Genomic DNA, 21,291 nt, shown 5'->3' with positions numbered 1-21,291 from the left:
ATCATACTAAAATAAATGGGTAATAGATATTCGTCTGTCATCCAAATTAAATGTAATTCAGGCTACAAAAGTCAATGAAGTTGCAACAATTTTGACTTTAAAACACAATGAATGACTTAAAACATCGGCAGATATTCTGACTTTTTATTCACATGTAACATGTACACTTGAGTATCTTTTAAACAAAATATTTCCCTTTTTTTGCCTTTTTTTTTTTAATAAAAATTATTTTTACACAAATAAAAAAAAAAAAAAAAAATACTATTAAACAAAGTTTATTATTAAACTTCAAAAAGGAGCACCCAATTTCTTTTTAGTAATGCACCGATCTTGATTCTTCATGGCTGATTCTGATTGCCAAGCAAATCAAATGGGCTGATTCTGAAAGCCTTTTTTTTAATATATATTTATTTTACTGCGTAAGCAAGGGACAAGAATGAATGGAAAATATGAGTATATGAACAAGATGTTTATTTTCTCTATTATAGGTACAGCCATTTAAATTAGGGGCAGCCACTGCATTTTTAAACAATCTACAGTATAAATAACACAAAATAAAGAGTTCTTTCTTAGTCGTGTAGACAATAAATGCAGCCATAATCAAAGTAGTCTACTCTTTCAATATTCAAAGTGCAAATAGAGACCGAATTTAAGTATAATACAGAGTTATAGACAACTTATTATAGCCCACATACTAATAACAGCCTAGATATTTTACGTAGCCTAATTTGCGCGCATTGGGGAGGCGCTCTCTAAATGTGGGGTATTAAATTGCTTTTGAACGTGCGTGCGCGTTTTACTTTTGCTTTCGTTTTAACGCGATTTTTCCCAAGGGGGACCCCCCCCAGCTCGCGGGGCCCCACGCAATTGCATGGTTTGCGTGGTGGGTAAACATGTTACTGTGTGCAGTAGTTAGGTTAGCGAAAGTTTTGTAAAGAAATTAAACTAAGTCGCACCACAACAATTTCTTGCACTGGCACAGATGCTCCCAAATATAATTTGAGGTCGCACAGACTAAATTTTCGGAGCAGATGCGACCAAAGCGGTCGCAATTTTGAGCCTTGTATATTTTAGACGTACAGGTCTTTTTAGGCACAAGTTCATCGCTGCTGTCATTTTCTCCCTTCATACTCCTGCCGTATTTTTTGATACGGCAGGTTCACATTTTGGCCCAGTCTAGCCAATAGCATTATAGCACCTACTTGGGAGGCGGGTGTAAAGATGGTAAGCCCCATCTGTTTGGTGAAATAAGGACAACCTTTGCATGCAACGCACAAAGTTTGGCACATAAATTAAATGGCATTTATTGCAACTCTCTGCGATACCAATATCTCTTATACTGTTATCGCAATAACAATATTTTTTCGATATATCGTGCAGCCCTAATATTAACTAATGATCTGTTAAGCTTTACATAACTTTCATTAATAAATCATTAACAAACATTATTGTAAAGTGTTACTGAATAATAATTGAATGAAAACCTAAAAAAAAAAAGGTATTCTACTTTTTTTTTTTTTTTTTTTTTTTTTTTTTTTTTCCAAGATCACATCGCATCACATGCTGTGTACAAATCAATTAAACTTTTTTGAAATGTGTTTTTCTGGATTTTGTTGTTGTCTCTCACTGTAAAAAAACAAAACAAAAAAAAACCAAAGCATTAAAGTTATAGACTGATCACTTCTTTGTGAGTGGGCAAATGTACAAATCAGCAATAAATGAAAATATTTTTCCTTAGTGTAGCTGTTGATTGCTTTCAGGCCATTCCACACTAATGTAGAGTTGTTGCTTGAAAGCGGTATGATCTTTTCAGAATAGTTTTGCTTTGCTACTCTTAGAACTCTTTGAACAAGGCTTTGTCCCTACTTTGTCCTCTTTGGCTGTTTAAGTTTTGCACTGAACCAAGGTTTGTCGTTGTTAAAGTCCTGGTGAGGGCACACATTTTCCTCACAGAAACTGATGTAGGATGTCATTGTGTCACTGAGCTCATCCAGATTGTAGCTGCAGCCTCATGCCATTATTTTAGAATTTGTGTGTGTGTGTGTGTGTGTGTGTGTTTTTAGTAATCTACCATTTGCTATTAACAAATACTTAAGTTTACATCTCAGATGCTAGATGGTACTGTGAGGTTATTTTGTTATTTCAATAGCCTACACAATAACGCAAGAGTTTTATTTCGATTTTTGAATTTTAAATTTGTATTTTCTTTTATTTGTCATTTTATCTTTTATAGTAAATTCATCCTTAAAATCCATCCATGAATCCCTGGCACTGGAGCGTGAGCGTGTCAGACAGGCTTGGGCTGGACCTGATCTTCGGCAGTCAACCTCAGATCAGTTGGCCACATTGTGCACGACCCTCTCAGAGGTAAATTTAGTTTTTTACCTCCCCGTTTAAGATTGTGCTAGTTCTGACTACACTATAAGCTGGTGCTGCTACTACTAGCATTAAATGTAAACATAGTTTTTGTTACTGCAAACTGAGGGATAAGCTGAATATTTTGTTATAATTGAAAATGCTAGCCCTTAAGGATAAACACACAAATTTTGCACAAATGTTTGGCACAATGTGTGTTTTTTTTTTTTTTTTTTTTTTTTTTTCCCCCATTTTGATATTCTGTGAATTAAAGATGACCTATTATGCCCCTTCTTACAAGATGTAATTTAAAGTCGCTTTTCCACTGAAATTACCAGGAACAATTTGTCTCAGGAACTTTTTTTCTTCAGACCTGTTGCTGTCTGCGTTTCCATAGTGGTCTGAAGTACCATGAAGATTAGGCAAATAGTAGTAGTCAGCTGCAAATATGACTTGACCCCAAAAAAATTCTAACAAAAGGTTTCTCAGTGGTTTACAGTAGTATCAGATGTACTTAAAAACATACTAAAAGTTTACCAAAGTTTGACTCCACAAAAGGCCCTGTTTTCAAAATGGCTGCCATCAGGTCCTTAAAATTAGCATTACTCCTTTGTATTCCTCCAAGACCAGGAATACTGGTGCCTGATACATGTTTTGTCCATGTTATATTTTAATTAGCATATTTGCATGATAGATACAGGTGCATCTCAATAAATTAAAATGTTGTGGAAAAGTTAATTTATTTCAGTAATTAAACTCAAATTGTGAAACTTGTGTATTAAATTCAATGCACACAGACTGAAGCAGTTTAAGTCTTTGGTGGGTTTTTGTTAAATGTGAGCCAATTCATCACAATTAAAAGAACCAATCTTAACAAATTGGCATGTCACCATATTCTAATCAGCTAATCAACTCAAATCACCTGCAGAGGTTTCCTGAGCCGTCAAAATGGTCTCTCAGTTTGGTTCACTTGGCTACACAATCATAGGGAAGACTGCTGATCTGACAGTTGTCCAGAAGATACCCTTCACAAGGAGGGTAAGCCACAAATATTCATTGCCAAAGAAGCTGGCTGATCACAGAGTGCTGTATCCAAGCATGTTACGATGCAACGAGTACATCAGGTGTTATGGGAAGTGTTTTCAGTTCCGGTTGACCTAATTATTGCAGCCTAACAATCCTTTAATGGATTTGAATTATAGGAATGTGTTAATGTTTTTATGTGTAAGCCAACAATTCACTAAAAAGGATTTTTTTTTTATTTTTTAGTCTTATCAAGTATTCTAATTTGTTGAGATAGAGAACTGGTGGGTTTTTGTTAAATGTGAGCCAAATCATCACAATTATACACAATACTTCAGTCTGTGTGCAATGAATTTATTTAATACACGAATTTCACAATTTAAGTTGAATTACTGAAATAAATGGTCTTTTCCATGACATTCTAATTTATTGAGATGCACCTGTAAGTGATTACAAGTACAATTATATATTAAAGTAATTTGAAATGAGTGACCATTTTAGAGTTCACACACAGGCATCTGTTTGGGCTAATTTAGAGTTGTTTATGATCAGAGTTATATAAGTCCATTTTAAGGAAATTTTGTGTGCAATAACTTTTTACATTGAATGTCAAGTCTGTTTTAGCAAAGAAAAAAGCTGTATGTGTCCAAAAACAGTAGGAGTTACATGACATAGGCTAAATCGTTTACATCTCTGGTTCACCCCAAACAAAGATAAAACCTCATAGTATTTCATAAGTATGTAATCATGTCAATGCAATTTAGACAAGTCCAATGGATTTATAGACCCAGAAAACATCGGGTTAGCTAACAAGATTACTTGGCTAGGTCAAATAATGGAGTTAGGATATTTCAAGGGTTTTCTGCCCATCTTGGACGCCATCTTGAAAATGACACATTTCTAGTGGTCAAACCTTGGTAAACTTTTTGTATGTTATTAAGGACACCTAATACTACAAAAAACAGCTGAGAAACCTTTTGTTAGAATTTTTTAGGGTTTGTTAGGTTTTTTTTTTTTTTTTTTTCATATGCAGCCGCCCATATGGAGTTTGGATTTCAATTTCGACTCTCGGTAACGCAAGTCTGGTAACTTGGCAAATGGAAATGAGTACTTAATGTCAGTCAGCTTGCCGTGGCTACTGCAATTTTTCTCACTGTATTTACAATAAGATGAAATATGATATCAAACACCACTGCCTCTTTTCAATTACATTTAAACTAAATAATAGCCGCAGAAATGTAGTTCAGGGAATGTACATGCATTACAATGAAACAAAATATTATAACAAACAGTATTGCTTTTCGGTTTCATTTAAACGGTACATGATCCACATATTTGTGGCTGTAACTGTGTACACACATTGCAATAAAACAAAATGATATCAAACAGCACTGCCTCCTTTTATTGTCATTTAAACGTTTAATAACCGTGGAAATGTAGTTCAGGGAACATATTAATGGAAAGATATTAAAGCCAGCTAAAACGATATGATCTTGAATAAATAATATATTCATGACACTAAAGATTACTTGTTCGATTTGGCTAAAACTAATTTTCTCAAGTTTAACCACTACAGAAACATCAGAGCCAGCGGTAAATGTCAGAAGGGCTAGCCCATAAACATGGAAAAAGTCCGATTTTCATGATATGTTACTGTCTGTCATGCATGCTGTCTTGCCTTTTATGCTGATTGTGTTGGTCACTGATTTTTCATTTTATTTTTTTAATTTTGTTTTTAGCTTGAAATGCAGTCACGTTTAACCAGAGTTCACTCTGTGTCACTGTCATCTGATTCTTCAGATGAGTCCTACTGTACTGTGCGTCAGGATCAGGTGTGTGCTTCTCCATGTCTAACGTTTTAAAGTAAATGGTTTTTGTTTGTATATTTAAAATAAATCTGTTATTGTCATTAAGCAGCCCTCCCCCTCTCAGGAGCATAAGCTATATCGTACACCCTCAGTAACAGACTCTACAGCAGAGTATTTTGATGCCAGTGAGGTGGTTTGTGAGAATTTGTTTGAAAATGAAACATCTGATGAATCTGGACTGAGTGATGTCACCACAAGCAACTCTGAACCAGAGGAAGGCCTCAGTATGTATACAGGTTTTTTTCAGTTGATAGTGTATCTCCCATCTAGTAAATTGCAATAGGCTAAGCTTTGTTACTTTTAATACTTTTAAATTCTGTCCATTTCATTATCAAATTGAAGCAATAAATACAGTTCCGGTGTAATCTACTATGTACTATGCTATGTTTCCATTACTAATTTGCGCAAAACTTTGGCGCTATTTTATAAATGTTGATTAAAAAGTATTGCAAAATGGCGGCGTTTCCATTAACCGATGTTATGCAACTGAAGTGTATTTAACTGCCTGCAAAACCACCTCATGTGACATACAGTGTGTACGGAAAGTATTCAGACCCCCTTAAATGTTTCACTCTTTGTTATATTGCAGCCATTTGCTGAAATCATTTAGGTTAAGTTTTTTTCCTCAATGTACACACAGCACCCCATATTGACAGAAAAACACAGAATTGTTGACATTTTTTGCAGATTTATTAAAAAAGAAAAACTTAAATATTACATGGTCCTAAGTATTCAGACCCTTTGCTCAGTATTTAGTAGAAGCACCCTTTTGATCTAATACAGCCATGAGTCTTTTTGGGAAAGATGCAACAAGTTTTTCACACCTGGATTTGGGGATCCTTTGCCATTCCTCCTTGCAGATCCTCTCCAGTTCTGTCAGGTTGGATGGTAAATGTTGGTGGTCTCTCCAGAGATGCTCAATTGGGTGAGCTATCGTGGGATCTCCCTCCTCAGTGTTGTGGGGAAAGCCTTTGCACGTGTCATCCTTAACCGCCTACAACTGCTTGCCGATCGTGTGTATCCGGAGTCGCAATGTGGTTTCCGAGCAAAACGGTCAACAATTGACATGGTGTTCTCCCTTAGGCAGCTACAGGAGAAGTGCCGTGAGCAGAGACGTCCCCTGTTTCTCGCCTTTATAGATCTGACCAAGGCGTTCGATTTGGTCAGTCGGACTGGCCTTTTCACTCTCCTACACAGGATTGGATGCCCCCCCAAGCTCCTGAAGCTGATTATATCATTTCATGAGAACATGGCGGGCACAGTCCAGTATGGCGAGTCATCCTCAGACCCTTTCCCAATCAGGTGCGGTGTGAAGCAAGGGTGTGTTCTGGCGCCAACACTCTTCGGCATGTTCTTCTCCCTGCTCCTGCGCTATGCCTTCTGCAACTCTGAAGACGGGATCTTCCTCCACACTAGGAGCGATGGGAACCTCTTCAACCTCGCCCGCCTCAGAGCAAAGACTAAGGTCCGCAGGGTACTCATACGGGAGATGCTGTTTGCAGATGATGCTGCTCTTGCTGAACACACTGAGGGTGCCCTCCAGCGACTCATCACTTGCCTTGCAGATGCATGCACAGAGTTTGGCCTTACCATCAGCCTCAAGAAAACCAGCATATTGGTTCAAGATGTCAGCACCACTCCTGCAATCACTATCGGCGACCACACCCTGGAGGTAGTGGAAAAATTCACCTACCTTGGCTCCACCATCTGCAGCAACCTATCCCTGGATGTCGAGCTCAATATAAGGATAGGCAAAGCAGCAACCGCCATGGCTCGACTAGCAAAGAGGGCTTGGGACAACACTTTGCTGACACTCAAAACAAAACTGAAGGTGTACCAAGCATGTGTCTTGAGCACCCTCCTCTATGGCAGTGAAGCTTGGACTTTATATTCTCGCCAAGAGCAAAGACTGAATGCCTTTCATATGCGCTGCCTCAGGCGACTCCTGAGCATTACATGGCAGGACCATATCACAAACAGAGCCATTCTGTCTCAGGCAGGTATGCCAAGTATGTTCACCATCCTCACACAGAGGCCGACTGCGCTGGCTTGGCCACCTGTGCAGGATGGATGACGGTCGCATCCCAAAGGACGTTCTGTATGGGGAGCTTGCCACAGGAACACGACCAACTGGACGGCCAATTCTGCGCTACAAGGACGCTTGCAAGCGTGATTTGAAAGCGTGCAGAATCTGCCCAGCTGGTTTGGAAGCAGTGACATCGGACCGCGAGAATTGGCGATCCACCGTCAAGACTGGTGTCCTTTTAGCCGAGGAAAAAAGAGAAATGCAGTGGGAGGAGAAGAGGACCCGCCGGCAGCAAAGCGTTCAGCCTGCCCCCACTGACTCCACCACTGCTTACACCTGCAGCAAGTGCCAGCGGTGCTGTCGCTCCCGTATCGGACTCTACAGCCATAGCAGAGTCTGCAACCAAACCACAGACTGACCTGGGTGCAGATTCCAAACCATTGTCTCTCGAGACAGAAGGATGCCAACAACTCCTTCGTTCTTTTAGCTGTGTGCTTAGGGTCATTGTCTTGTTGGAAGGTAAACCTTCAGCCCAGTCTGAGGTCCTGCGCGCTCTGGAGAAGGTTTTCGTCCAGGATATCCCTGTACTTGGCCACATTCATCTTTCCCTCGATTGCAACCAGTCGTCCTGTCCTTGCAGCTGAATAACACCCCCAGAGCATGATGCTGCCACCACCATGCTTCACTGTTGGGACTGTATTGGACAGGTGATGAGCAGTGCCTGGTTTTCTCCACACATACCGCTTAGAATTAAGGCCAAAAAGTTCTATCTTGGTCTCATCAGACCAGAGAATCCTATTTCTCACCATCTTGGAGTCCTTCAGGTGTTTTTTTTTTTTTTTTTTTTTTTTTTTTTAGCAAACTCCATGCGGGCTTTCATGTGTCTTACACTGAGGAGAGGCTTCTGTTGGGCCACTCTGCCATAAAGCCCCGACTGGTGGAGGGCTGCAGTGATGGTTGACTTTCTACTTTCTCCCATCTCCCGACTGCATCTCTGGAGCTCAGCCACAGTGATCTTTGGGTTCTTCTTTACCTCTCTCACCTTTACCTCTTCTCCCCCAATAGCTCAGTTTGGCCGGACGGCCAGCTCTAGGAACTGTTCTGGTCTTCCCAAACATCTTCTATTTAAGGATTATGGACCCCACTGTGCTCTTACGAACCTTAAGTGCAGTAGAATTTTTTTTTTTTGTAACCTTGGCCAGATCTGTGCCTTGCCACAATTCTGTCTCTGTCTCAGGCAGTTCCTTTGACCTCATGATTCTCATTTTCTCTGACATGCACTGTGAGTTGTACGGTCTTATATAGACAGGTGTGTGGCTTTCCTAATCAAGTCCAATTAGTATAATCAAACACAGCTGGACTCCAATGAAGTTGTAGAACCATCTCAAGGATGACCAGAAGAAATGGACAGCACCTGGGTTAAATATGAGTGTCAAAGCAAAGGGTCTGTATTTTTAGGACCATGTGATATTTCAGTTTTTCTTTTTTAATCTTCAAAAATGTCAACAATTCTGTATTTTTCTGTCAATATGGGGTGCTGTGTGTACATTGAGGGGGAAAAAATGAACTTAAATGATTTCAGCAAATGGCTGCAATATAACAGAGTGAAACATTTAAGGGGGTCTGAATACTTTCCGTACCCACTGTATGTGGGAGTTTTTGCACAATTGACGTGTTTCCATTAGGTGTATTTTCAATTCGCAACTTAAATGGTAATAGGAATGCAGCTGACTATCTCGTGCTCTGCTGCCACACTGGAGCCAACTAGACAATGGTCGGAATTAAAGTTACAAGATTGCCCTCAGTGTATTCTGCTGCGTTTCCATTACAGATTTGCCCAGATTGGTGCTCCAACGTTCCATCCACGAAACATTTTGCATTGAGCTAAGTTTGCCAGGAATGCTAAGGGGTCAAAAATGTAGAATGAAAAGTGTTGCAAAAGGATGATGTTTCCATTAACCGATGTTATGCGACTGAAACACAATTTTTTTTTTTTTTTTCCTCTCACGACAAGTAACAGATTTTTGTGGGATTTTGGCTACATTTAATTGAATATGACCTGTAAATATATATAAAAAAAAAAGTTTCCATTGCTGCTTTGTAAAATATTCCTTTTTTGAATTGCCTGAAAAGCCACCTCATGCGAGCATAACTTTTTGGCAATATATGGGAGTTTAAAAAAAAAATCCATTTATGTTTTATTCACATAACATAGGTTAATGGAAACTTTTTAATCAACATTTATGAAACATTGCCAAAGTTTTGCACAAATCTTTAATGGAAATGTGCCTATAGCTACTTGCAGATTTATTTGTTTTGCAGTGATGGAAAAATCAGCTAAAGTTTAGGACGGCCCTTTTTTCTTCACAAAAAAAAATCAAAGTAGCTATAGGTGCGTTTCCATTACGGATTTGCACAAAACTTTGGCCAAATTTTATAAATGTCGATTTAAATTTTATTGCTAAATGACGGCATTTCCATTAACCGATGTTTTACGAATAAAATGTAAATGTATTTTTCGAATTGCCTGAAAAACCACCTCATGCCAGTGCAAATATATGCAAATTAGCGAATACGCAAATATATGGGAGTTTTTGCGCAATTGACGCGTTTCAATTAGGCATATTTTCAATCCGTAATTTCAATTTGTGCAATTTAAAGGGTAATGGAAACACCGCTAAAGTAAAGGACAGATTTTGTCTTCATTTCTAACTCTTTTTAATTCGCAATTTCAATTAGCAATTTTCGGTTAATACGATATACATACATGCATGCACACTGCCTACCCTACCTTTTAAGTGATCTATTGTAGGCGTTTTTAGTTTTGTGCATATTCATCCATTTATTGGCATATGTTGTTTCATATTCATATTTTTCAGAAGCTGCAAATATGAAGTACAGAGCCAGTGTTTCCAGTACAAATGATTTACCTTCTAATGCTCTGGTCACTGGGAGACGCACAGTGCTTCCTGCACACAGCTCTGATAACAGCCATATCGGAATCCTCACCATCCTGTACAACAACATTGGGAAGGATTTGTCACGGGTCTCCATGCCAGTGGCACTCAATGAACCGCTTAGTTTATTACAGCGTGTCAGTGAAGAGCTGGAATATTCTGAACTCCTGGATATTGCCAACCACACAGATGACCCTTTCGAAAGAATGGTAAGACCCCAGGGCCTCATGCATAAAACTAAAACTTTAGATAAATTTTATTCCATAACTGTGTATGTACCAACAAAAGGCAGATTTTGCGTTATTACCACTTTCAGGAATATAAAACCCCTTTGGCATCTATAAAATGTCTGTCTGTGTGAAAAATCAAAGTTCCCTTTCGATACTTTCACTCGTACTGCGTCGTAAGACGCTTATGGGGAAAAGCTCCTTTTCTCCTGAGACTGAAGCATTTCAATAACGCAGTGTAACTGCACGGCCATTGGTTCGTTTCTTTAACACTGCACGAACCAATGGCCGTGCAGTTACACTGCGTTATTGAAATGCTTCAGTCTCAGGAGAAAAGGAGCTTTTCCCCATAAGCGTCTTACGACGCAGTACTCGTTCCCGTATCTCAGGGAACCGAGGTTACGAAAGTAACAGAGTACGTTTTCTATTAACCTGGTCATCCAATCAGTCTTTAATTTAATATTTATTCAATATTCATGCTTTAATGCACAAGTTAATCTTGGTTAACAAAAATCTAAATCTTAAAATCTCTTAGTGTCTCCCAGAAATAAGGTGACAAACTTTAGAGCAAATTAAGAGCAAATTTCTACGGCGTTGTTGCAAATGCCGCGGCGTTTTTGTCACTCGTGCAGAGCCCCTCTGCACGCCGCTGACACTCACGCTGAGTGCGTCTCGTGCCTGGGTCACGCCCACGCTGAGGCTGCGCTCAGTGAGACGGAATGTTCCCATTGCGGGAATATGAGTCTCACTTCCCTCCGCTCGCGGCTAGCTTTCTTTTCAGAGAGCGACGCCGCTCCTCGCGCCCTCCCGCTTACTTCCTCGCAAGAGCCTGCTTGGAAGAAGCAGCGGGGCAGGAGAGCTAAGAGCGCGGTGACAGGCGAGCTCACGCCGGCTCAGACCCCGCGTGCCTCGCCTTCACCACATGGAGAGGAATCGCCAGTTCTCTTCCTACATCCTGACCAGCGTCCCTCTGCGGCTGCGAGCGATCTGGTCTCCTTCGGAGGAAGTGAATGCGAGGATGACAGCATGTCATTGGCCGCATCTGACGCAGAGGAGTTGTCGGGCTCTTCCCATGACCCCGCCCCCTTGCCGTCTGCGCAATCCAGCGCCGCCAGCGCCGGTATGGACGCCGAACTGTTCCGTGTCCTATCTAAAGCTGTCGAGGAGCTGGATCTTCAATGGTCTCCTCCCGAGGAGCCCTCTAGGAGCCGGTTGGACGAATGGTTTCTGCCGGGGCGCCGCCAGGCCCCTCGTCAGCGAGCTTCACCATTCTTCCCCGAAGTCCACGACGAAATCTCTAAGTCCTGGCGTGCTCCATACTCCGCCCGCCTCCATACTTCCTCTTCTGCTGCCCTCACTACGGTCGATGGCGCCGAGGAAAAGGGCTACGAGAAGCTGCCCCCGCTGGACGAGTCAGTTGCTGCGCACCTTTGCCCGCCCACCGCTATCGGCTGGAAGGCGAGGGCGTCACACCCGTCTAAGCCCTGCAGGACGACCTCTACCCTCGCTGGACGAGCGTATTCGTCTGCTGGACAGGCAGCTTCGGCGCTTCACTCAATGGCGGTACTCCAGGTGTACCAAGCAAAACTCCTCCGCGGGCTGGACGAGTTGGGCCTGGACGATTCTCCGCTCAGAGAAATACGCAGCGCAACGGATCTGGCGTTACGCGCCACGAAGATGACGGCTCAGGCAATCGGGCGATCGATGGCCAGTTTAGTGGTGCTGGAGCGCCACTTATGGCTTAATCTAACAGAGATCAAGGACGCGGATAAGGTCGCCTTCCTTGACTCCCCCATCTCGCCGACAGGCCTGTTTGGCCCAGCTGTTGAGGGTTTCGCGGAGCGCTTCACTGCGGCGCAGAAATCGTCCCAAGCCATGCGACACTTTCTGCCTAAACGCTCGAGCTCTGCAACGGCTCCTAGTCGCCCCAAGCCGGCGCCGACTCAGCAGCCTGCAAAAGCCACGCCCCCAGCTGCGCAACCAGCTCCTCAGACGGAGCTCCGCCCTCGGTCACGCCCAGCCAAGCGCTTTCCCTTCCCTAAGCGCCAGGGACCTCGGCCAAGAGTGGTGCTGGACCAGGCGCCGCCAGCGTCTTCCTGAACCCAGCAGCAGGAAGAGGGAGGGGCCGAGTCTCGCAACAGCTGGACCAGCCCCCAAAGTGCCTCTTTTCAACCCTTCTTCACTCCGTTCCGTTCCGAGTGTAAGGGAACTCATGTTTGTAAACAATATAGCTGTGACTCACGGGCCCGTTGTATCAGCGCCCTTACAGCAAACCGCTGTGATAGCGGAAAAAATAAAAAACAAACATTTTCAAGAAAAGAGCAAATTTCCTCTTCCAATGCTTTCAGACAACATACAGCTGTGCGAACCATTACAGCCCCTAGCGACACGATCCGCGGCATGGCAAGCCATCCCCGGAGTGTCAAAATGGGTTTTGGGTATAATAGAACGAGGCTATGTACTCCAGTTCGCTCGAAGACCTCCTCGCTTTCATGGTGTCATCACCACCTCAGTTCCCAGCAAAGACGCAGACGTCTTGCGATTAGAGGTAAAGAATCTGTTGGCCAAGGGCGCCGTGGAAACGGTCCCCCCAACACAGAGCGAGTCAGGTTTTTACAGCCGTTACTTCCTCGTTCCAAAGAAGGATGGCGGTCTACGTCCCATCCTCGACCTCAGACAGCTGAATCGCGCCCTCATGCGACGGCCGTTCAGAATGCTTACACTAAAACAGATCCTCTCGCAGATACGCAAAGGGGACTGGTTTTGTTCACTGGATCTGAAGGATGCATACTTCCATATTCAGATCGCCCCCCATCACAGGCAATTCTTGAGATTCGCCTTCGAGGGAGTGGCATATCAATATACAGTCCTTCCGTTCGGACTGTCGTTAGCCCCTCGCACGTTTACAAAGTGCATGGACGCAGCGCTTTCTCCTCTGAGACAGATGGGAATCTGCGTCCTGAACTATCTAGACGACTGGCTCATCCTAGCCCAGTCAGAAAACGAGCTAACGCACCACAGATCCTTAATCCTCAGCCACTTAGAGTGCCTAGGACTCAAGGTCAATTTTGCCAAGAGCGCACTGTCTCCCAGCCAACGCATTGCGTTCCTGGGAGCAGTTTTCGACTCACGTCAGATGAAGGCAGCAGTTGCGCCGCAGAGAGCCCAAGCCATTCGCAGGCTCGCGGCTTCCTTCAAAATAGGAGCCCTTCGCCCACTCAAGATTTTTCAAAAGATGCTCGGCCTTATGGCCTCAGCATCTCCAGTACTTCAGTTGGGTCTGCTTCAAATGCGCCCCCTGCAGTTCTGGTTGAAACCAAAGGTTCCTCCTCAAGCTTGGCGTTTGGGACGCCAGCGCATCAAGGTAGATCGGGCCTGTATAACAGCCCTGGCTCCTTGGAGGTGCGCTCAATGGATGGAACAGGGCGTTCCCCTGGACTTGGTGGTCAGAAGGAAAGCGGTCTCGACAGACGCCTCCAACTTAGGTTGGGGGGCGCTGTGCGACGGCCAACCTGCTTTCGGCCTATGGTCAAAAGCGGAGAGTCGCCTTCACATCAACTGCTTGGAAATGCTAGCAGTATGTTTAGGCCTTCACACCCTTCTACCTGCATTGAGAGGTCACCATGTCTTAGTCCGTTCGGACAGCATGACAGTGGTGTCCTTCATAAATCACCAAGGGGGCCTCTCGTCGAGACGTCTATTTACGATGGTGGAACGTCTCCTGAAATGGGCTCAGCTGCACTTCCGCTCTCTGAGAGCGACGCATGTGCCAGGAAAACTGAACCAGGGAGCAGACATGTTGTCTCGGAGCAACGTCTCCTCAGACGAATGGACGCTTCACCCTCACACGGTTCAGCAAATATGGGCTGTCTTTGGCAGGGCGCAAGTAGACCTTTTCGCCTCAAAAGACAATCATCACTGCCCAATTTATTTTTCGAAGGAACAGGACGCATTGACCCAAGAATGGCCCAATCTCCTGTTATACGCGTTCCCTCCTATCGCTCTGCTCTGCCACAAGTCATCAGACGAGTGCGGGAACAGAAACTCAAAGTCCTGTTAGTGGCTCCATTCTGGCAGAACCAGCAATTGGTTTCCAGATCTTCCCAGGCTGCTCTCAAGAGCACCATGGGCCGTGCCACTGAGACGAGATCTCTTAACACAGGCGAACAGAACGATATGGCACCCCCAACCGGAATTGTGGGCGCTGCACGTTTGGGCTCTAGACGGGAGCCTTTAAGTCTCCCTGAGTCGGTTTTGAGTACTATTTCACAAGCTAGAGCACCCTCTACGAGGCGGCTCTACGATCTCAAGTGGTCTGTCTTTTCCGCCTGGTGTTCCACCCGCGGTGCGGACCCAATTTCATGTGACATATCCATGATATTGTCCTTCTTGCAAGAGCTGTTAGATAAGGGGAGATCCCCTTCTACGCTCAAGGTCTATGTCGCAGCTATAGCGGTATTCCATGACCTTGTAAACGGTCAATCTGTGGGAAGAAACTACTTGGTCGTTCGTTTTTAAAGGGGTCAAGGCGGCTTAATCCCCCTCGCCCCATCACGGTTCCGTCTTGGGACTTACCCACAGTGTTGAGGGCCTTGAAAAGCCCTCCCTTCGAACCGCTTCAGTCCATAGGCCTTCGCCCCCTGACGTTGAAGACTGCTTTGCTATTGGCTTTAGCATCAGTCAAACGCATGGGTGATTTACAGGCGCTCTCTGTGAGCCCCGTTTGCTTGGAATTCGGGCCAAATGACTCTAAGGTCATCCTGAAGCCAAGACGTGGGTATGTTCCCAAAAGTCTCTCTACACCCTTTAGAGACCAGATTATTTCCCTTTTGGCTCTTCCTCCTACGGAGCAAGACCAGGGATTTAACTCTCTCTGCCCTGTCAGGGCTCTGAGATGTTATATAGAGCGTTCTGCCCCTTTTAGGCAGTCAGAACAGCTGTTTGTATGTTTTGGTGGCCGCACCAAGGGGTGTTCGGTCACAAAACAGAGATTATCCAAATGGATTGTGGAAGCCATCACGCTGGCTTACTCCTCTTTGGGCCTACAATGTCCCATGGGAGTAAGGGCCCATTCGACTAGGGGCATCGCCTCGTCTTGGGCGTGGTCTAGTGGGGTTTCCATTGCAGAAATTTGTGCGGCGGCAGGCTGGGCCTCACCGTCCACATTTGCTAGATTCTATAACTTGGACGTTCCAGTCTTACAGACTCGGGTCCTTTCCACATAGTGGTATGTCTGTTACCAGTATGTTATATATAGTGCACCTTGGCCTCTTGGAGCTCCAAGTTGTACTTATTCCTTGGAACGGACGTTTATCAGGCTATCTGATCGAACAAATTTGCCCTTATTAGCCCTTTAGTGCTAGGGTCATGTTAGTCGTTCCTCTACCTTAGCAACGGCGGGATTGTACTGGTTCCCCATAAGCGTCTTACGACGCAGTATGAGTGAAAGTATCGAAAGGGAACGTACTCGGTTACTTTCGTAACCTCGGTTCCCTGAGATACGGGAACGAGTACTGCGTTGCTGGCCGTGCTAGGTAGCTGCACGACTCAGTCGTCGCTTCAGTCGAAGTACCTGAGTTCCCTATGGCGAAATGCTCGCTTATATAGCCAGATGCTCCGCCCCTTTTGGCGCGATCGGGCGCGAATCATCGCCATAGGTTTGTGCATCTCCGCTGCCGAGCCATTGGTTCGTTTCTTTAACACTGCACGAACCAATGGCCGTGCAGTTACACTGCGTTATTGAAATGCTTCAGTCTCAGGAGAAAAGGAGCTTTTCCCCATAAGCGTCTTACGACGCAGTACTCGTTCCCGTATCTCAGGGAACCGAGGTTACGAAAGTAACAGAGTACGTTTTCTATTAACCTGGTCATCCAATCAGTCTTTAATTTAATATTTATTCAATATTCATGCTTTAATGCACAAGTTAATCTTGGTTAACAAAAATCTAAATCTTAAAATCTCTTAGTGTCTCCCAGAAATAAGGTGACAAACTTTAGATGTCTTTAAATGTGGGGTATGCTTTAATACTTAAAGCACACACAGTTAATATATTACTATATATTCATGTACTTCCATCATTTTTTCACTTTCATTATTACACACCACTCATTCCAGTGCCTTTATGTACAGCTCATACGGTCATCCACTCTAGTGCAACATTGTATCGCCCTAATTTACTGAAATCAGTCAAGGACCTCTTGACCGCAAAAACTGATCATTGCATGCAATTATCTCTTCTGGAATCAAAAACTTTGATTTTTTTTTTTGTTGCATGTCATTAGTTTACGGTTCAGTTTTCACAATTAACGAACTACTAACTACAACTAATTTGCAGTCTGGTAGTAGTTAGTAACGTCTGCTCTAACTTCAAAACAAGAGGCTCAGCTCACCATGTATTTTCTATAATGGCATATATAATGTGACCATATGACATTTTGCGGTATTTGGCTGATCATTGGTTTGAATGGATCGCCAATGTAATAAATTTTTCTAATACAAAAAATAAGTAAGCCTAATCAGTGTTCTTGTGTGAAGAATTATTGAAGGTAGTAGTGTAGCAGGTATTCAGCAGCAATGTTATCTTGATGGTCTTAAAAATATCTTACCCCTGTAAGAGTCCTAGCTTCCTAGTACTTTTCCTGTGCTGTATGGAAGCTAATACAGTCCTAATTACTAACTTGGATGAGTTGATGTGTGTTCCTCCTTCCAGTTAAAATGTAATGTTTTGTTGATTTTCACTTTTAATTTAGGGCTTTTAACTTCTTTAACATTTTAGATTGTAATGTTCTAATAATAACCATGAAAAGGTACACCTGTCATGAAACCTGAGAGAAAGCTTTTATGGTTAGGAACTGCTGATTGTTGTGACGATGGTAAAAACTAAATTAAGTGCTTTTTGCTTAAAACAAGACTAAATGTCATATGTCCTTCTGCATATCTAGTTAATGTATCTTAATTTAGGAATTTGTTGGCATTTTGACTAAAAATAAGACAAAAATACTTAGTAGGATTAGCTTTTTTTGCAGTGTGCATTAGTCTGAAATATTATTTATAATTTTCCCTTTTTTCCCTTCTGTCTTTCAGGTTTATGTCGCTGCCTTCTCTATTTCAGGCTATGCCTGGGCCAGCTGGCGTAATCGTTACAAACCCTTCAACCCTGTTCTAGGGGAAACGTTTGAGAATGTGCGGGAGGACCGTGGTTTCCGTTATATTGCAGAGCAGGTATGAGCACTTATTTACAGGATGTGCAATATGAAGGACTTCTGCATTTTAACCTGTCTGTCTGTTGTCCATCTATCCTCTTTCTAGGTCAGTCATCACCCACCTCTGTCTGCCTGCCATGCAGAGTCTGATAACTTCAGCTTTTGGCAAGGTAACAGTTTAAATTGATGTATTCTTCATATGGATGTAACATTTAATATTTATTTCAAAACAATGAATACCTAATAAGCAGTTGTAATAAAACACCTTTTGATGCTACACTCTACAAAAGGATGTGTTAATTAACACATTTTTTGTTATTGCCATTTTAACACATTTTGTGTCATTTTAAGTTGATCATGTGTAAAGAGAGCGAGAAACAACACAATGTGTTTAACAGAAAATGTGTTAAATATCATCCAATCACATTGCTGCCTATGTCACTGCATAAGATGTTTTCATTGGTGGATGATGTGGATGCACTCCACAGAAAAAGAAAGAGGTTTAGACGTTGATTTCATTTCTTAAAACATCACCATCACCGTGGTCAGTGTTTGCTTTTGTTGGGTCTCGACCCTCAAATCTGCAATTGTTTTTTCTATTGCTGCTATAGTTCTGTTCACAGGACACATTGTAGTTGCTAAGAAGTTGATTGGTGCTCCCAGAATGCACTGCAGCATGAAGCTTTTTTTTTTGTCACCATTGTTGAGATTCATATGCTGATTATTGATGAATGTTTGCATCAACATCACAGATTGTCAAAGTCTGGAGTGCAAAGTGTTTTTAAATAAGTCATTATTTAGTTAATATATAACTTTCATCAACACCAGTATCATTGTTCATGTTAACATAAAACAATCACAGATACGCTATCATGAACTACCAGTTTAAACCACCTGATCATGTGTTCTCCTGGACTTTTCTGTTTGCAAAAATGTTTGCAAACATAGTTTAAAGCATCCAGAGACAAAACTAATGTTAAAGTAAAGGATCAAGAGCACAACTAAAGCAAACACTGATCACATTAACAGTAAGGGGTAAAAGGTAAAAATCAACATCTAAACCTCTGTTCTAAATAATAACTTTTTAGACAAACTGGTCAGTAATGTGTGAAGCTCGTGATGCTGTTTGTGGATTTTCTGTTTCTCTTTCTTTCAGCTTGTTAACATTTATCAGTTCAACTCTGCTTCAGTGTTCATTTAACACTCTGTATTGTGGGACCAAATACACTGAGCAGTGTTAATAGATTATTTTTTTGTATTGCATTCATTTTAACTGGTTAAGAAAAGCACATCTATGCAGATTGTGTGATTTAAACATTTTAACACACTGCCTTGTTAAGAAGAATAACACACTGGTGTGTTAAAATTGAATTAACACAACATGTAGTCCTTAACTAGACACACAGATGTGTTAAATATAACACAGGTTGTGTTGTTTTAACATATTTAACACATTAATGTGTCATAAATTGGGATATTTTCAAAATATCAACCTGTTAAGACGAAGATCACATTGGTTGAGTTAAAATGAACACAATGTGTTGTCCTTAATTTAACACACAAGTGTGTTAAGATATAACACGGGTTGTGTTGTTTTTAACATATGTGACCCTGGACCACAAAACCAGTCTTAAGTCGCTGGGGTATGTTTGTAGCAATAGCCAAAAATACATTGCATGGGTCAAAATTATAGATTTTTTTTTTTATGCCAAAAATCATTAGGGAATTAAGTAAAGATCATGTTCCATGAAGATTTTTGTAAAATTCCTACTGTAAATATATCAAAATGTAATTTGATTAGTAATATGCATTGTTAAGAACCTAATTTGGACAACTTTAAAGGCGATTTTCTCAGTATTTTGATTTTTTTGCACCCTCAGATTCCTCATTTTCAAATAGATGTATCTCGGCCAAATATTGTCCTATCCTAACAAACCATACATCAATAGAAAGCTTACTTATTGAGCTTTCATGTGATGCATACATCTCAGTTTTGTAAAATTAAACCTTATGACTGGTTTTGTGGTCCAGGGTCACATATATGTTTTTAGAATGTAGGCAGTGTTTTCTATGACTTTAGGTTTGTTTTGTGTCTTTTGAACCTTTATAGGGGCATGCAGTCTCATGTTTGATGGTACAATGTCATTCTAACAAGAAATGTTTTTAGACACTGCAGATGAGCAAATCCTTACTTTAAAATAAAGATACTTACAAATGAAATTACAGATCAAATAGTTTTGTTTTTTCAATATAAATATATGCATTTATTTTATTTTGTTTGTTCATTCATTCAGTCATTCTATATTTTTAGACCAGAGATGGAAATATAAGTTCTGGGGGAAGTCAGTGGAAATAGTTTCATCCGGAATGGTTAATGTCACTCTGCCAAAGTAAGTATGGGCTGAGCTCTACACAGCTGTGCGTGAAATAATTTTATTTTCATTTAAAATGGTTATTGAGAGATGTTAAGTTTCTTTGGATTTTTATTTTCATTTTAGTTTTGAATTTTATGTACAGATGTGGCCATTGAGAATGCACATCAAAAGGAAAGGATCACGCACGGTCAAACAGTAGCATACAGGGTCACTAGGAATCTTTTATTATTTTATGTTTTATTATTAGTTGTATCATATTATCTGCTATACATTCTGGATCAAGTTAAATATGGGGTAGTGTGGTAAGAATAACAACAAGAAAAAAAACCTGCACATTTTTATCTGGTCTTATGCACAATTTATGACCAAACAATGACACCATAAGAAAATTGGAAAAATACAGACAATGTATTTGTTGTGCCAGAGACTTGTGCACAAATCAGAATAAATGAGCACAACAGCACTCACAAAATGTTAAAGGTGCATAATGTGGTAGTAAAAAAAAAAAAATGATTTAGGTTTGTAACATTGCATGACCAAGATGTGACACAGATTTTAGTTTGTATATATTCTGTCAATTATAGTTCTTAGAAAAAAAATCTAAATCTAAGCAAAAATTGGTATCGGCAGGTCACACACAAAATTGAGATGTGAAACACTAATATTTTTCCATCAATCTTTTCTTCTCTATATAAAAAAAACTGAAGACAGTGGTCATGCAAAACTGAAGAACCCTTAATCTAAAAGCAATGTGTAAAGCATTGAATGTACATTTAATTACATTTATTATAGTTTAATTTAAAGAAGTCATGAACTGAGAAATCAAATTTCCCTTGATGTTTTGACATGCAAAACATCCTGTAAATTTTATAGTTCAAAACGTCCTTGTTAGTCCAAAAACTCGTTTCAGATTATTTTCAGATTAGGACATAATAATGCGACAAAAGTCTGCTTCTGTAGAATCAGATTAATGTCTCAATCATTTCTACATCTTTGGCCCTGCCCGCTGGAGCTTTAGTGAGATGAGAAGCAGAGAAGAGCATTACGGGATAAGAGCAAAAAAAAAAAAAACAACAAAAAAGGATACCAATCCTAGGAAAGGGTTTATTTATTTTCAACCATGTAGATGTCTCAGTAGTGGATTATTTATTTGTTTGGTACATTTTCACTGCTGCTTCCATTGAAGTTTCACAGCAGAGACAGAGCGTTCAAATCAGAGGGCTTAAATCAAGGTATTTAATTTTTTACTAAATAAAAT

General features: G+C 41.4%; 1 protein-coding gene across 1 annotated transcript in view; it reads left to right on the top strand.

Annotated features, from left to right (window-relative positions):
• Positions 1-21,291, top strand: part of LOC141338192 (oxysterol-binding protein-related protein 6-like) — a 53,771-nt gene that overhangs the window by 19,040 nt on the left and 13,440 nt on the right. Inside the window, exons 5-11 of the mRNA XM_073843745.1 lie at positions 2,234-2,367; positions 5,118-5,210; positions 5,296-5,470; positions 10,152-10,438; positions 17,540-17,677; positions 17,765-17,828; positions 19,970-20,048. Coding sequence (XP_073699846.1) covers positions 2,234-2,367; positions 5,118-5,210; positions 5,296-5,470; positions 10,152-10,438; positions 17,540-17,677; positions 17,765-17,828; positions 19,970-20,048 — 970 coding nt within the window. The remainder of the gene's footprint in view (positions 1-2,233; positions 2,368-5,117; positions 5,211-5,295; positions 5,471-10,151; positions 10,439-17,539; positions 17,678-17,764; positions 17,829-19,969; positions 20,049-21,291) is intronic.

The sequence above is a fragment of the Garra rufa genome, chromosome 7 (genome assembly GCF_049309525.1).
Source record: "Garra rufa chromosome 7, GarRuf1.0, whole genome shotgun sequence".
NCBI lineage: Eukaryota > Metazoa > Chordata > Actinopteri > Cypriniformes > Cyprinidae > Garra > Garra rufa.
This window is presented reverse-complemented; position numbering and strand designations above follow the sequence as displayed.